The sequence below is a fragment of the Ailuropoda melanoleuca genome, chromosome 3, assembly GCF_002007445.2.
Source record: "Ailuropoda melanoleuca isolate Jingjing chromosome 3, ASM200744v2, whole genome shotgun sequence".
Classification (NCBI taxonomy): Eukaryota; Metazoa; Chordata; class Mammalia; order Carnivora; family Ursidae; genus Ailuropoda; species Ailuropoda melanoleuca.
The window spans coordinates 117,523,515-117,541,734 of NC_048220.1; the positions used below are offsets into that span (position 1 = coordinate 117,523,515).

At 40.3% G+C, this 18,220-nt stretch overlaps 1 protein-coding gene across 5 annotated transcripts in view; it reads left to right on the top strand.

Moving 5' to 3' along the window:
• Window positions 1-18,220, top strand: part of LIFR (LIF receptor subunit alpha) — a 75,124-nt gene that overhangs the window by 19,536 nt on the left and 37,368 nt on the right. For 4 of the 5 annotated variants that reach the window (XM_034656982.1, XM_034656983.1, XM_034656984.1 and 1 more), the window contains 4 exons: window positions 3,693-3,853; window positions 5,674-5,788; window positions 8,235-8,374; window positions 14,088-14,251. In XM_034656982.1, coding sequence (XP_034512873.1) covers window positions 3,693-3,853; window positions 5,674-5,788; window positions 8,235-8,374; window positions 14,088-14,251 — 580 coding nt within the window. Of the gene's footprint in view, window positions 1-2,286; window positions 2,739-3,692; window positions 3,854-5,673; window positions 5,789-8,234; window positions 8,375-14,087; window positions 14,252-18,220 lie in introns of those variants that run through there. The other variant, XM_034656986.1, reaches the window with a different exon arrangement.

Below are 18,220 nucleotides of genomic sequence, written 5' to 3' on the forward strand. Positions count from 1 at the left end.
TTAGCAGTGGAGCCAGGGTGAGAGTCTGTGTCCACAGGACCTGGTCCAGAGCTTGGCAGCCTCCGTACCCATCTTGCCACTTCATGGGACACACACATCTCTTTCCTGGAACAAGTGTGAACTTGTAGTGAGGGACTGTTTTCAAGATAATGTTCAGCCAGTCGGTGAATATGGTTTGTGATTGTTTCAGTTATGGTTTGGTCACGTTTGGGGCTTCTTTATTCAGTTGTTCCTGCACATGCTTGGAATTCTAGAACTTTAGCAACTGGCATTTCAGACATTCCATGAGTACATTTTCATTCTACTATGTAAGCTCAGGGACACTGAAGTGACTAGGGAGTCATTCGGCCAGAAAGTAGTTGAACGCTTTTGAAGTGTGTGCCTGTGCCTTGTGTCTGTTTTGGTTATAATTATGTAAGCTGCTTGAGATTTATCTCCTGAGTTTTTGACAGTACTCAGCAATAGCCAAGAAGAGATCTTGCCATCTGCTATTGCTAAGAAAAGAGTTTTCTGAATTATCTTTCCGGCCTCCAGTTATTTAGATGTTGGATCTTTTTTCCTCTGTCATGTCCCCCGTTCTTACATCTCTTCTCACATGTTCTGTTTTTGTCTTTGATTTTTTTTTTTCCTGGAAGATTGCTCAATGTTTTATCTGTCTTTAAAAAATTGTTACTATCAGCCAGTACATTTAACTTGTAAGAGCTATTTTTATTTCTGATTATTCCTTTTTCATTGCATCCTCTTCTAGTTTTTTCCCCCCAAGATCTTACTTATTTACTTGAGAGAAAGAGAGAGAGCACAAGCAGGGGGAGTGGCAGAGGGAGAGGGAGAAGTGGGCTCTCTGCTAAGTAGGGAGCCTGACTCAGGGCTCCATCCCAGGACCCTGGGATCATGACCCTAGCTGAAGGCAGATGCTTGACTGACTGAGCCCTCCAGGTGCCCCATCCTCTTCTAGTTTTTATGGCTATGCCATATTCACTCTGAGAATACTATTTACAGGTAGTTTTCTGTTTTTTACTTTTCCTCTTTTCTGCATTATCCCTCTTCTCTCTGGGAGCAATTTTTATTTTCCTTCTTGGGAATCCTGTTTATTCTGAATTTCTTTTTATTGTTTTAGGCTTCACTTGTATGTTTTATGATCCTTGGTTGTCTGTTCCAATATAAAAACGAGGCACTATTAAGTCTGGCAAGTTCTCAGTGCTTTGGGAGGACTTGTCAGCTGGCGGGCCTCATTCAGCGAGAGTGAATGGGAACGTCGTTACTCTGAGCAAGCCCTCAGTGTCAGATGTGGAAGCCTTTCCTCTTGGACACCTGTGTCTTTGTTAGCTGCTCTCATTTCCTGGGCAGTTCTTTTACATTCTGTAGGGAATGCCTCTGTTTCGGAAGTAGGAACATGTCAAGGTTGAGGTCATATAAACAGACCGTCTATAAACAGCCGCTAAACAGTAAGTCCCTGCCTCCCTCTTTATGTACCCAGAGAGGATTTAAATGGCACCACCACCCATCCATTGTTGTGTTTCCACCAAATCTATAGCCATCTTTGCTTCCTCTCCTCTCCCTATATCTCACACGGCACACTAAATACACTTCCGCCACTTACTAAATGTGTGGCACTCTGCTAAGTGCTTTACACGTATTTACTCTTTTAATCTTTACAACAAACTTATGGAAAATATAGTTATCATCCCCACTTTACAGATGAAGAAATTGAGGCACAGGGAGGTTAAGGCCACACGATGAGTAGCAAAGGTAGGATTCAGCCCCAGTCCATTATTGTTTTGTTTTAGATTTTATTTAAATTCAAGTTAGTTAACATATTATTGGTTTCAGGGGTAGAATTTAGTGATGCATCAGTTGCATATAGCACCCAGTGCTCATTCTAACAAGTGCCCACTTTAATGCCCATCACCCATTTACCCCATCCCCTTACCCACCTCCCCTCCAGCAACCATCAGTTTGTTCCCTATAGTTAAGAGTCTCTTATGGTTTGCCTCCCTCTCTGTTTTTATCTTACTTTATTTTTCCTTTTCTTACTCTGTATTCATCTGTTTTGTTTTTTAAATTCCACGTATGAGTGAAATCATGTGGTATTTGTGTTTCTCTGCCTGACTTATTTTGCTTAGCATAATACACTAGCTCCATCCACATGGTGGTGGGAATGCAAACTGGCTCAGCCACTTTGGAAAACAGCATGGAGGTTCCTTAAAAAGCTAAAAATAGAAGTAACCTACGACCCAGCAATAGCACTACTAGGTATTTATCCAAATGATACAAAAATAGTAATTTGAAGGGGCACACATACCCCAGTGTTTATAGCAGCAATGCCTACAGTAGCCAAAATATGGAAAGAACCCAAACGTCCAGTCCATGTTCTTAATTAAATCACTACACTGTCCTGCCTCTAGTGCATTGGGAAGACCCTCCATCTCTAGAGCAGATCCAGAATCTGACCGTCTCTTCCACCTCCGCTCTCAGAACCCTTGTCCTCACCACTGGTAGTCTCACCTGGCCTCTGGTTTCTCTACCTCACTTTATTCCCCTGGAGGCCACCGTCCATGTAGCAGCTCCCAAAATCTTCCCGAAGTGCAGATTAGATCATGGATCCCCCCTTTAAAACACAACAGTGGATTCTTCTCTCAACCGTGTTAAACTCTGAATCCTTTCCATGGCCTGGAGGCCTCCTGTGGCCTGACCAGCCCCCTTCGTCTGGGCTAGGCTCCTCCTGACGTTTGAACCCAGTAAGCATGTCCTTTCTTAGGGTCTTTGTATTTGCTGCTGCTCCTCTTTCCTCCTCGCCATCTTCTCATTAGTCAGTAACACTTTCATTCACTCATACTCACACACATCGACTTATTCTGGTTTTTAAAGCACATATCAAGATCTTAAATTTCTTAGTAGTTTATGCATATGTATCTCCCAACAACATTCCAGGCTCCTTGAGGGCTGGGACTTTGTCTGGTTCAGTGTGCACCTCCAGCTCCTGGATGGGGACCTGGCCTTGGTAGGCTGTTTCTGGTCATTTGCTGACAAGTGTCTCAGGGAGTTCTTAGACTGAACAGCACCTGCCTGCATTGCAGTCCCTCTCCAAGGCACCCTGGCTTCAGTCCCTGCTCGCCTACATGTGTGGACATCTCTTGTCTACCAGCGGTCCCTTTCCCATTTCAGTTGTTGTAGTGTTTGTTACAGTTTAGTCATGTGTGTGTATTGGGTACTATTTTTGCCACATCTGCAAGCCTCCTATACTATTATTTATCCTAATTTTTTCTTCATTTAAACTTATATGAAATAGAAACTTTATATCACAGTGTAAATGAAAAAGAAAAATATTACGTGTCATAAATGACTATTAATTGAAACTAAAAATGTCATTCCATATATCATTGAAAGTTGTCAAAACTTCAGTTTCATGCACTGCTTTTCTATACTGTATAGTACTGGAATGGAGAGTTAAGAAATATGTGTTTGGTTATAATCTTGAACTTGAAGCCTGTCATTTGAAAACTGACCCTATAATGGATTCCATTATTCACATCTCCTAGAGCCAGGGCAGCTTGAGTCTAGTGTCTGCAAAGTTTTTAACGTACGGTGTGTTTCAGTATTTGTCAGTATCCGTTTTCCGCGTGGCTGTACAGAGTACAAGAGGTGTCCTTGCAGCACTTTGAGCACCATTCAAAATTCTTCTCCTCGTCTAGGACTGACTACTTTGCACGGATGATGGACATTTCCTTACGTTTGAGAAGACCATCCTGGATGGTGGATAGTAAAAGAATGAGGATGACTTCACATTTCCAGTGGCTCTTATTAACATTTATTCTCCTGTACTTAATGAACCAAGTAAATAGCCAGAAAAGGGGTAAGTGCATCTGAGTCTTAGAGAATGAACTGATTGCGATGCCGTTGCTCTTCTTTTGCCATTACTATTGTGATTATGAGGTGCTCTTGTGTCTTTATTGACCCCTTCAGGTTTTCTGTGGTTAAAATCCATTTCTTTGTTATCTTTTTTTTTTTCTATGTACTATTGGTCTTTTTAAAAAAGGCCCATAAAGATAGATCTAAATATTCTTCCTCCCCCCCCCAAAAAAAATTAAGGTATAATTTACATACCCTTTTGGGATGAAATTTTGTGTTTTGTGTGTTTGTGTGTTTCGACAAGTGTGTACAGTCATGTGACCACCAACACAATCAAGATACAGAACACTCCCCATTCCGGAAAATTCTCCATGCTCCTCTGTACTCAGCTCCTCTCCTCCCTATCTCAAGCCAGCACGGGCCTAGTTTCTGTTACAATTTTGCTTTTCCAAATGTCATATAAATGAAATCTAAATCTCTTTATTTAATAATATGTTGTGTTATTCTTCTTTATATATTAAGAATATTTGTGTAGATGTTATTACCTAGCTTATTTCTATAAAGAACATTATCATCCTTCTGCCCCTGAGTTTGGTTTTTATATTATTTCCATGATGAAACAGAGCTCCTCTTTTCCCCGAGATCACTGTTAAATAACTTGAGTATGGTTGCTGATGATTACTAATGTGAGTGCTTCCGATGTTTTTGTTTTCTGTCACATATAAGTAACTTTGTAGTTTATTGCTACCGTAAATGTCATGTCAGTTGTGTAAAAATTTAAAAAAACCTTTTCAAAGACATTTATAGAGTCTGAGATGGAATAACCTTTTTTACATTCTAACTGCTTTATTTCCTCCCTCCTTCCCTCTCCTCCTTCCTTTTGCCTTTTGTTCTCCCTCTTCTCCCCCTCCTCCTTTCCTTTCATTCTCTTTTTAGCATGACAGTTTTTTATTGTCTAGTGCGAATGTATTCCATGACCTAGTATTCTTTTATAGGTATGAATAAATACTATTAGGATTATAATCTTCTGAGTTGTTACTTTTCAGTTGTTTTGGGCTACGCAAAAGACATATTTTTCAGAGACTTGTGTGAGTTCATTACTATTTAAACATAATATGCTTCATAAAACATTTTTTGAAGATTTTATTTGAGAGAGAGCGAAAGACAATAGCAAGGGGAGGGGGCAGACAGAGGGAGAGAGAGAAGCAGACCCCCTCCTGAGCAGAGAGCCCAACACAGGGCTAGATCCCAGGACCCCTGAGCCAAGCTGAAGGCAGACTCTTAACTGACTGAGCCACCTAGGCACTCCTGCTTCATAAAAATTTAAAGATTGGCCATGGGGTTTCTGTGTAGGTGGCAGTCTCATAACAGGCAGTGGGGCAGCAGTGGCTAGGAGTGCTTAGAAGCTGTGTTTGTGGGCATGGGAAACACGTAATTTTTACTTGGAGTTACTTTATTTGGGGGGAGGAATAGGGGCAAATGGGGCTATTGGAGATAAAATTCTTCTAGGCCCTCTTTGGGTCTCATCCTTGATTCCCTCCATTTATCTTAGTGGCTGAAGGTGGGACTTTGATGGATGCTCAGTCCCAAAGGGGTCTAGTTTTTGGCCCACTTCCATTTGTTTCCTCTCATTTTTTAATCTACAGCTACAAAAAGAAATAGAAAACCAGTCCCTTCTGTGACTGTAAGCTCATCCCTGCACAAAGAACATGGCTCCTGCGTGGACATATATGCCCATACTCATGACTAAAGATGGTTTGATATGTTGGCCTTCTGTGGTGCAGTTAAGTTATTAAGCATGTTCTGTGTGTGTTTCTCCTCCAGGGGCTCCTCGTGATTTGAAGTGTATAACTAACAATTTGCAAGTGTGGGACTGTTCTTGGAGAGCACCCTCTGGAGCAGGCCATGGTACCGTTTATGAAATTTGCATCGAAAACAGGTAATAAAAATAGTTTGGTTAATGAATAGCTATAACCTAAAGGTCTTTAATAGTAGAGCATAGAGATTTTATTCCAGAAATTTTTTTTAATGAAATTGTAAATCTTAGCTCTCTGTTTCCTGAAAATATCTGAATCTTATTTCAATCAAGGTAGAAACAACCCTTCTCCTGGCCAAAACTTTGATTCTTGTGTTACATGAATATTAAGTATAGAACACCCCTTCCATAGGCTGTGGACCCTGATCTACTATAGGGAAGTTTTACTGGTCTGTCCCAAAGCAACATCCATCGGGTTCAAGTTTTGACTCTGCCTAACAGAAAACGTCAGTCTGGAGTAGGCAGTTCAAGGCTGGCACGGTCGTTGATGAGAGACCCAGGTTCCTCTCTGTCATGCTGCTGTGCCAGCTTCAGCGTGTGATCTCATGGTTCAAGGATGCTTGAGGAGTGGCTGTCGTGTCTACATCCCAGGAAGCAGTGAGGAAAAGGATGCTTTTCTTTAAGGAGACCTCTGAGAAGTCCCACACAACACCTCTGCTTGCATCTCATTGGCAGAATTTAGTCAAGTGATGGAGTCTATTTGCATAAGAGGCAGGGCAATGTGCCTGCATAAACCTTGAGTTAATGTTATTAAGGGAAAGAGGGAATGGATGTTAGGAGGCAAGTGACAGGTTCTGTCACCCCACCTTCCCCTCTCAAGTAATCTTGGAGAGGGCCACAAGCTCCAAAGCCTAGAGATAAGGCCTTGGGGCTGTCTGCAAACTGGAGCGTTCTCTTCCTTTCTCCCGATTGCATCAGCGTTCTGAGGGGTTCAGCAATACCAGGGTCGTTCAGCAGCTCCAAGTCTCATTTTGCCGACGTAAATCAACATAAGTGCACATTTAAACTTTACTCAGGTGTTTTTTCCCCCTTTGGTGTAGTTTATTGAGCGACTAAGTTTATTACACTTAGTGTAAGCTTTGCGGTAATTTGTTAACCAGGAGGAGCTTGGTTGTGTTGCAGAAACAGCCCTAAAATCTTATTTCCTCATTCTCTGCCGTGAAAATAAAGGATTGTTTCCTGCTTGTGTTCTGTGTCCCTCTTGGGTCAGCTGGTATCTCTGTCCCCAGTCTCTCCTCGGGGCCCCAAGCCTAGGGGCCCCTCACCCTCCAGTGCATGAAGACGGGAGAAGGAGAGGGGGCACAGCCTACGCTGGCTTCCAGAAATTCCTTCTGGAAGGGATCGTTGTGACTTTCACTCACATTTCTCTGCAAATAAAGTCCCATTGCCTGCCTCGCTCCAGAGGAGCAGGGAGTACAGTCCTGCTGTGAACCCAGAAGGGGAGAACCTGAAAGTTGTGGTAAATCGCCTGAATGACTACCTCAGGCCACACAGAGAGGAAGTTGTTCTGGCTCTCCAGGAGTTCCCAAGAAACAAATCACTGTGGGTTAAGTGCTGACGGAAATTATATGTGAAGGGCTGGGGGAGCATTGACTGAGGAGTGTGGGGCTCCAGAGGCTGTCAGAGGCGAGATTGTGTAGTGTGAAGACCCAGTTTCTCAGAAAAAGGACAGAAGGACATTCCAGCCTCAAAAAATACGGGTTCAGTGGCATGAACTTAGGACATAGCATGATTTAGCAAATGCAAGTGTTTTTGTGTTACTGGCACCTAAGGAAGCCTCCCCCAGTGAGGGTGACAGGAGGTGAGCCCACCTGGTCAAATTGGAGTCCTGAGTAAAGAACAGAAAGAGGGTCTGCGTGGGGTGCTGGGCAGGGTCGCACGAGGCACCGCAGAGTCCCTCTGCTTGAGCTCACATTTGCGTGGGGAGTTAGAAATGTACGTGAAAAACAATAAAAAGAATGTAAATGTGCTCTGTGAAGGTTGAAAGAGCTGTGGAACCAAGGGGAAAAAACCGATTTTAGTCAAAGAGATAATGGGTGGGGAACTGGAAGAGTTTTGAAAGCGGAAGAGAAGGTGTTGTTGACACTGAACCCTCAGGCCAAAACAGAGGAGCAGCAGACAGATTGAGGGTGTGTTTGAGGGACCACAAGCAGCCAGTTTCATTCCCGTCCTCAGTAACTGTGGAGCGCCATCTCAGCCTGGGACTGGATGATGGTCTTGTATAGACGTGCAGGGCTGATGCGGGGCGGGCGTGTGTGGCACCAGGTAAATCTGCAGAGGGAAGGTTGGTGGGAGTTTGAAGGGCGTGCTAAAGTCCTGAGTTTCTTGAAATAATCATTTCTGCTTATCACGAGACTTTCTGGTACAGTCTGGTTATGCATCCTCCACATTGATGCACTTAACCATTAACCTCTCGTTTTTCAGTCTTTAGATGCAGTATAACCTATCATGTTTTTGTATGAAAGAACATAAAGTATTTTCTAGTGCATTTTGTGTTAATCATATTTTTGTGACAATTGCACTATTAACTTTATCGGCTAATTAAAATTTGGGTTTTTTTCTATTGCAGGTCTTATTCTTGCTACCAATCAGAGAAAACAAATACTAAAATCCCTGCTCTTTTACCTGGTGATCATGAAATAACGATAAACCGTCTATATGATTTTGGAAATCTTATAAGTAAATTCATATTAAATGAAAAAAATGTTTGTAAGTATTTGAAAAGAAAATTGATTTGAAAATAACTCAGCCCAGGGGCTCCTGAGTGGCTCAGTCGGTTAAGCATCTGCCTTCAGCTCAGGTCATACTCTCGTGTCCTGGGATCGAGCCCCATGTCTGGCTCTCCACTTGGTGGCGAGTCTGCTTCTCTCTCTCCCTCTGTGCTCTCTCTTGTTTTCACTCTCTCTCAAATAAATAAATAAAATCTTCAGAAAAAAAGAAAATAACTCAGCACAGTGCCTTTGTGCTTGGTATTGCAGTGCATTATAATTGGCAGAAATTTACTCTTCTTTTGAATTTCCGTTGTTAGACTAATGCTTGCATTTCCCCAGCGACCATACTGTGGCTTATAGAGCACAGCCAAGATGGGGAAGGAAGCAGACTGTCGTCTGGTCAATCAGAGTAGATGTCACAGAGTTCACGATCCTTTCCATATTTGGATACTTTTCTCGTCCCCTCTTTGCCTCATTGATTCCTGCATACCTTTCAGAATTTCTCAGGTGTCCCCTGCTCTAGGAAGTGCTCTTTGAGCATCCCAGTTCCTTTTTAAACATTCCCTTAGGCCATGTGTATTTCTCCTTCGTGGCATTTCTCATGGTTGCATTACTAATATATTATGTGATAAGGCCCTTACTGTGTGTTGCTTTCACAAGAAAATAGGTTCCGTAGGGCAGGGAGTTTCTCTTCTACACCTAGCACCTAGCCCACTGCCTTGCATGTGGCAAGCATCTTTTACAGAGGTGTTGATTAAATGCCTATAACCTAGGTTACAGGCTGAGTGGAGTCATGAAATAGACCCAGGCTAATGGAGATGGAAATTTTGCTACACAGCGAGACCTTAGAAACCCTAGGAACCTTGACTCTTAATGGTGGGAGAGGCGGGTTTTTTTGCTCCTGACAACTGTTATGGCGTGGCATCATAGTGATATTATAATGAGTCTTATAAGGATGACTTACTTTGAAACAAGGGAGAAAATATAATTAACTGGGTGACCTGTCCAATTTCATGGATAAGGTGCCTGTTTGGAGTGGTCTGTGTCTGAGATAGAACAGATTCTGAAAGGATAAAAACAAAGCAAGCTTTCCAGGAACTTCACCTCTGTCTCACTGCCTTTCAAGATAAAGAGAGAAGAGCCATGTTTGTTATTTTCTTTCTGTAGCTGAATGTGAGATCCACGTGAGAATGTTTTTGTACAGATCAGCCATGATCTCAGTACCCACAGAGAAATACTGTTAACACTTAAATATATTTGCTATGTATATACATAGAAACAGTAAGGTTCATATTACTTTATAACCTGCTAACAGAAGACATAGATTTTTCCATTTGTTATCTAAATCTGTATTATTTTTATAGGCTGCATAGTATTCCATCGAATGGAAATACTGTAATTATGTTAAGTGATCGATTATTAACATTGAGATTTTTATTTCTGGTTTTTCAGTATTATAACCAATTCTTTAATGAGCATGTTTTGCACATGTGTGTTTCTAATTTGTGTGATGATTTCCTTAGGCTAAATTCCTAAAATTGGGAATGCTGCATTAAAGATAATCCCCTTGTTAGGACTTTTGATATCCATTGCCAGTAGTTTTCTGAAGCTTTTGAGTCTCTTTGCATTTCCATAAACATCCTATTAGAGGGGCTCCCTGTTCTTTACTTCTTGCCAGGACTGGGTATTGTCCATTTCTCTTAGTTTTGCCATTTCAATCTCATGGCCCCCCAGTTATAGCACTTTGTTTTTGCCTTTCTGTGATTACTTTAAAAAAAATGATCATTTTTGTTCTTTTCTGAACTATCTGTATCCTTTCTCAATTTTCTCTTATGTTGAAACTCATCCTTTTCCCTCATCGGTTCACAAGAGCTCTCTATATTATGGTTATTAATTCTATCATATTTGCTACAGATAATTTTCCAAGTTTAGAATTTAAACTTCATGGTTTTCATTTTTATATAAATAGAATCGTTCACTTTTTTTTTTTTTTGAACTTTTGGTTTTGTTATCATGCTTGATTTGAATCTTTTACCATCTGGAATTATTGTGTAGTAAAGTATAAGGAATCTAACTTAATTTTATTCCAGATTTATAAAAAAATTCCTCAGGACTCTGTCAGAGAGCCAGTTGGTGTTGTCTGCTTTTTCAGTAGTTAAGGAGAAGGTGCTGCCTGGGAAGCTACTTGGAGATGATAGTGTTCAATGGAAAGAATTAGAGGGGCGAATCAAGACAGATTCTAGATGACTTACTAGATGAATAGTCCATTGTTTTTACATATCATGTAATTTGTTGATAGCATTTTTAATAATACTGAGTCTGATTACGATTAGAATATTAGGTTAACAGTATCCCAGTAATAAGATATTTACTATTACTACTATGATAATCCTGTTAAGAAAATTGAAAAGCAAACTAGAGGAAAATAAAAGGGAGGTTAGATGCATTAGCAATTCTTTGAGTCCCTACTGTGTTTGGGAGAAGCTATGAAATGGGAGTGTACCTGTGCATTAGAGGATCGGGGTTCTTTGGCAATTTGCTACTGAACAAAAGTATGAAGAATCAAGATTTCTCCAACACCATACATATAAAGCAAACCAAGCATTTAATATATACACACATACATAATATGCTTCTAATTGACAAGGGCAAACACAAAAATAAGTCTTTATAAGACTTCTAGTGTCTAAGTTTCTTAAAATAACCTGAAAATATGGATCTGGCCGAGGCAGAATAAATAATGTGGATCCTATAAATGAGCTGGGAAAGCCCCCATCTTCTCATGTTTAAGCAAAAAAGAGCATGGAGGTTATGGGTAAAGATGTACTAGCTTTAAAAAATAAACACAAGTGATTAAATTTATTTCCCAGCTGAAAAGTTCCTGTCTTCTGGAAAGCAAGTTAATATTGTCCTCAAGTGTCTATTTTAGCTGTAGAGAAATGCAGATAATAGTTTATGGGATCTTAGGGAAACTTCCCATTTTACTGTGAGGAAGTGTACTATGAAGTAGTGAAAAAGTGTGTGTGTGTGTGTATGCGCGTGCGTGTGTGTGTTTAATCCTTTCATTTGCATAATTGTGGTTGTTACTGTCTTTTAGCTTGAAATACTGGCTATGACTTGTGTTTTGAAGAATAGCCCACTTCTATTTAGGTAAAATGTAAATTACGTGTACTTTCCAGAGAGGGAGTATTTTAATAGATGAATATTGCCTTAGTGTAAATGCTCCCATCGTTCATAATTTTTAAGTTACTATATCATGACAGCCTGAAGCATTTGAAAGAACAATGTTCTTAGAAGCCTCTGCTCTGTGATCACACTGGCACCTTGAACTTTCCCTCTCTGGATACTAAAGCAACTTCTTGCTCCTCCTTTGCTCTGCGTTTTTATTTTGTTTTTTAAGTTTTTATTTTAATTCCAATTTGTTAACATACAGTATTTGTTACATGAGTTTCAGGTATATGATATAGTGGCTCCTTCTGTTTTAAAAGCAGCTCCTACTTAAAACTTGTCCTAGAAAGCATCCTCTACTGTCCTTAGGTAGCTGTGGAACCATTGACTTTGCTGTGTAGTGTTTAGGTTTTGAAGCCACAGGGACTATTTCCTGTACAGCTGTAAATATTTTACACAGATCCAGCATAGAGCAATGTGGTCAGCACATTTTAGTTCAATTTATTAAGAACTTATTTTTAATTTCCAAGACTAATTTATATTGGTTTGCTCTGCCATTTTTGTTGCTTAGCACACTCGGCTACCCTACCTCTGTAAAGTCCTGCGGTCTGGGCTTGCTGTGACTCCTTTAACCAGCCCTTGTGCTTCATGGGGCAGTGCTAGGATAGGGATGGCCCAAGAGCATGTATGTGTCTCTGGAGTTGTCTTAACTTACCTTCACTTACTGTGATTGGAAGAGAGAACATGTAAGACAGTCCCCACATTGTCTGCCCTTCACACCAGGAAGCCACCTTTCATACAGCGGGACAGGCTCATACCTTACCTGTTTTTCATTGATCCAAACTATTTGAGTAATTTACTCATCCCTTGTAAGTAGAGACTTGAAGATTTTAAAGAATACTTTGCTTTTTCTGCCTTTTTTATTTTTATAATTTACCATTTTCTCCCTGTGAGTTACTATATCCTTGAGCATGTTTTTTTCCTTTACCTTCTGTATTGCAGCTTCAGAGCCCTCTGCCCTCCCAGACTTCTTTCTCACCAATGACAGGACCCTCCCCAATGCTGATGGTCTTTCCTCACTTTTCCTCTGTGAACTCTCTTTGATTTGGGCCTAAATGACAACGTATTTATTTTACTCTCAGTGCTGCAGGATCTTCCCTGGTTTCCTTCTGCCTCTCAGCGTTCTTGCTGGGGTTCTCTGGTTCCTTGAAGGTGTGACTGTCTCTTGGTAGCTCTCAGCTCTCAGACAAGCTTTGGCTGTTTTGAATCATGCGTTCAAGTCTGTTCAGCTACACTCAGCGAGTTCCTTGAACCTGTGTCCATGGTGCTGGTGGGCCCTGTTCTCACTTGCGGTCAGCAGGCCCCTCCACCGATCCTCCATCCCTCCCGACGCTTGGTCATCGACAGCCTATCTCTTCCATTTCCTCACAATGTCCGTGATTCCTTTTGCCTGCTTTCTACGCTAGAAACTTGAGGTAATCTTAGATGTTTCCCTTTCTTATTATACTAATCCATCATTTCTTTGATCCAGTCACTTCTTTGAAATGCCCATTAGAGTTTTTCCTTTTCCATATCCCTCATGCACGTGATGATGCATCATGATCCGTATCCTTGCTACTCTGGTCAGCCTTCCCCAGTGGTCTTCCACTTAATCACCCTATCTCTCTCAGCACCCTGCAGGCCACAGCTCACCTAGCCTTTCTGAAGGACTTCTTATCCTGCTGAGTACTTCCCACATCTGCACAGTACCCTGTTGGCTCCCACACTCAATGCCTTGGTCATTCCTGTGGTCTTGCTGCTGTTTACAGATATATACCAGTAATGGTTCATAGCATCCCCAAATGGTGACTTGCTCCAGCATCAGGGGCTCTGGCACTGCCAGGTGAGTGGGAAGGGTGCAGAGAAAACAGGTGAAAAGCTCTACCAGAGCAAGCTTTCCATATGCCATCATTTTTTTAGGCCTGACCTACAGTCATACTGAGGAAGCCCCTTTACTTCTCTCTGATGTTGGAATCCTTACAGATTCCAGACTGATGACACTAGAGTTTTGTGGGAACCCAGTGGCTATTTGTATTAGAAGACATATTAGGATTTGGTAATAATTTTCTCAGATTTGAGGGATGAATCATTGGGAGCTGCTTATGCAAATAAATACACATATTCTCTTTTTTCAGTAGTCACTTTGAGAATTTACTTTTTTTTNAGAAAATTTTTTTTTTTTTTTTTTTTTTCCGAGAGAGAATGAGAGAGTGTGCACAAGGCAGGGGGAGGGATGGAGGGAGTCAGAGAATCTTAAGCAGGCTCCATGCCCGGCGTGGAGCTGGACAAGGGTCTCTGTCTCATGACCCTGAGATCACAACCTGAGCCAAACTCAAGAGTTGGAAGCTGCACCGACTGAGCCACCCAGGCTCCCCGAGAGTTTGCTTTTAACTCTTGATTATTTTTTGGTCAAGAAGGAATAGAGTTTTAAAGTAATTGATTAATGGAATTACAATATGAAAATCATTACTTTACTAAGTCATGTCTGTTTTCTTTTCTTCAAGCCTTAATTCCAGACACTCCAGAGATCTTGAATCTGTCTGCTGATTTCTCGACTTCCACGTTACACCTAAAGTGGAATGACAGGGGTTCTGTTTTTCTACATCACTTAAATGTCATCTGGGAAATTAAAATTCTACGTAAAGAAAATATGGAAATCGTAAAATTAGTAAGTTTGAACCAAAATAGATTTTTTTTCCTGTGACATTAAAGAAAGAAAGTAATTTTTAAAAAATTTTTAAGGTGATGTCAGTGAATTTTCACATTGTTAAAGAAGTAGGTTAGCTGTCCTTTCAGGGTTCATTATAAACTATTTGCTATTACTCAAATCACTACTAAAATAATGTATAACTTAAAATAATGTATAACTTACTAATTATAGTAAGTTTAGGAAATTAAGGGAGGAATAATCCATGATTCCACACCACTTGACCACAGTAAATGTTATTTTTGCGTTTCTGTCCAGCTTTTTGTATGTGCATGTTTTTACATAAACGAAATATATGTATACAAGTAATTTATTATTTTTACTTTTGTCTAATACTATAAATAGTAATTGTTGAGAAATTTTGTATAAGCTTGTAAGTTTGAATTTATCTGAATCTGAGTTAACGTTCTTACAATTTAATAGTACATGCTTTTTTCCTCTTATTTTTTTAAACTTTGTTGATGAATAGTTTCCTTATGATCTGTCTCTAGTTTCCTCTTAACCTAAAGGAGGATGAGGAATAGTAGTGAAACGTTTTGACAACGGGTATGTGGGAATTCCCTCTTTTGTCCTTTCACTCTTCCTCCTTAATGAATTTGAAATATGCTTACTTATAGATTTAAGAATTAGAAGACTATCTTATGATTTTACAATGATTTGCCTAAGTGCATAGATAAGATAGATCATAAAGATAAAGGATTACTCTGTATTTCATAGTTGCCTTGGTTTTCCTTTCTGACACTCTGTGTGTGGCATTCCTAAAGTAGTGGCAGCCTAACTGTAGCAGTGTGCGTGCCGCGCTTCCGCGTTGCCGACAGTGCCCTAAAAGCTCCGTGTGTGGTCGCTCTTTGCATCCTCACCACAGACCGGTGAGGGAGGCACTATGAGCATCATCCCCACTTAACAGATGAAGCTTCAGAGACACAGGAAGACATGAAGTGGTGGAGCCAGGACTCAGAGTTACAGAGTCTGTGCTCTTTCTTAACCACTGCAATTTCTGTTACAAAACAGATCTATTTATTTTTAAGATTATTATTATTATAAGATGCCTTCCCTTCCTTTGCACTTGTGCAAATCGAGCATGCACTTCAAGACCTGAGTCAAATCCTACCCCGTATTTTAAAACCCATCCTAATGACCTCAGCCTAAAATGCTCTCCCTTTTCTGGAATTTTAATGGCAGTTTTCTCCTGCAGCCTAATTTGCAAGTAGCTTTGACTCAGCTCTACCATTGTTGTCTTAAAACTATTGCTTCTCTAAAATTGTACCATGTAGCCTTTTATGATGGCCGACATTTTGTGCTGGGTGGGTTACCACTTAGTAGCTTCAGGTAACTTCCCAAAACCTCCTTGTTCTCACTGGTGAAGTGGTGCCAGATATTTACTTTAGTAAATGATAACAGTATCTATAAAGCTGCTGAACAACTACGAGTTGTCATTACTTCCTTTGGGGCTACCTCAGGGGTGCTAGAGTAAGAGGGCTACTCTTCTGAAGTGTAAGTGGAATCAAGCATAAAGGAATGGGGGCGCCTCGGTGGCTCAGTCGTGAAGCGTCTGCCTTCAGCTCAGGTTGAGCCCCGCATCAGGCTCCCTGCTCCACTGGAAGCCTACTTCTTCCTCTCCCACTCCCCCTGCTTGTGTTCCCTTTCTTGCTGGCTGTCTCTCTCTCTGTCAAATAAATAAATAAAATCTTTAAAAAAAAAAAAAAGCATATAGGAATGGAAAGGATCACTGTTTTTAAGGTCCTGCAACTCACGGCCACAAGGTGCATCACATGATGGCTGTGGCAAAGCACTACTTTGGGGATCTGATCTTTGAGGAAAAATCTTTGCATGGGGATATAGAGCAAGAGGCCAGAAAAACAGAACAAATGAACTTTTAAGAAGTGAAACTTGAGAGGGCAAGTGATGCAGGTCTATAGTAAAATGTGACCTTTCTGTTTGTAATTCTGTGTTATTAATATCATTATTTAAGGCAGAGTTGCTTGTAACCTGTCACTTTGCTGTTATTTTGTGATTGTGTAAGAATCAAGTATACTGTACATTGGGGTTTCAGTTAGAACTTGACAGTTTCTGCCCATGGTCTCACATACAGGCCTGGAAGCTGGTGCTGCGAGGGCAGGATGGGAATGACACCTGGGAGCTGTGCAGCACCCTCGGCCCCTCCCATTCTGCTCTCCACGTGAACAACAAATTGCAGTTCTTTTAGCTGATTCTTTTATTATGTATTTCCATTGTCCAGATAGCATGCACGTGTTGCTCTTCCTTAATTTTTCTTTTCAGTTTTGAGCAACATTTTATTGTAACAGTGGGAGATGAGAATTTAGTCTTGTCACCTCCTGGCCTGGGCGCACACACTTGCATGTTTGTGTGCTTGCTCTCTCTCTCTCTTAACATTTCCCATCTTTTTCTAGTACTGTTATATCATTCTGTGATAATTTTTGGTAGAGTGGCTTTCATCGTATTATGATTATATACACACTATCCACAGCTAAACCGAGTAGTATATATTATTATTTTCCTTTTTTAGGGTACAGCTTCTTGTATTGTCTTATATTTTTAGTTTTATTTTTGTGCCCCATTAATTCAATCCTAAATTCTCTCCAAGTTGTATGAATCTCCTGTTGGAAATGTTCAAACACACTAGTTCTTTATCAGCTCTATGTTTGTGAATAGCTCTCTCTGAGGCCTTTTGACTTACTTCTCAACCCTGCTTACATATGGTTCACATAGGTGCAATGTTCTTATAGCAGGAGTATGGTAAATACCTGAGAACTCTTTGTGGCCATAGGTTTCTCAGGAACTCCAGCAGTCTCCATTCCTACCAGCCAAGCCTAGGTTTGAAAAGATTAATACCTGGGTATACCCGTAACCCTTTTAGGGCAAACCTATGTGTTTTTTTGGCACATTTCTTAGGAAGCTGTGGTCCAAGAGGTCTCCATCATCATCCAGGGGACTTCTTTACCTTTTTCTTGTGATGGATCCTCTTTTTCCTGAATTCTTCCTCTTATTTCCTCATTTTGTTGGGAGCATATATTCTAGTAGGTGTTTGCTATTTATTATAAATACTCTCTGCTACCTATAATAGTAGCTTGCAGATATACTTTGTTTTTTTAATTTAAATTGGTTGCTAACAAAATTTAAAAGACTGTCAATTCCAATATTGAGAAGATACAGAACAATTGGAACTTTCATACATTTCTGATGGGAGTGTACATTAAGACATGACATTTCTACAAATGTCTGTTTTGTACTCATTCATGATTGCTACTTTAGCTGGGTATAGAATTGTAGGTTGGGGGATTTTCTCAAGATTTGGAAGACATTGTTCCATTTGTTTCTTCTTGTGGATCTCTCTTCCTTTGTTGTACTAGACAGTCATTGGGCCCCTTTCAGTCTGAAAACACATGTCCAGCTTGGGAAATTTTCTTATTTTATGTCTTACGGCTTTAATTTCTTCATATCTGTTTTCTCCTTTTTTTTCCTTAGAAACTCTGTTCTTCAGAAATTGGACCTTCTAGACTGGTTCTCTAATGTTCTTAATTGTTTCTCCTTTCCATCTATAATTTTATTTTGCTCTATTTTCTGAACAGTTTTTCTTAAACTTTATCTTGCATTCCTGCTATTGAATTTCTATTAATAGGTTTTTTTAATGTAAAAGAGATCTCTTTTGTCCGTTGTTTTTGTTTGTTTTATGGATGCAATATCTCTTTCTGAGGATATCAGTTATTTAATTTTTTTTTCTTTCTATGTAGTCTGTTTCTTTGAGTTGTTTTTCTTATTTTGATCTTTGACTCTCATATTAGAACTTTTTTTCCAGTTTCTGGTCATCCTGGTTGCTGTTCATATTTAAGTGAGTGGCTCTTAAAAATTTTTTAAAAATCTCATTGGAACTTTTGTTTGCCATCCAGGGACTTTTGCCTGGGACTTCAT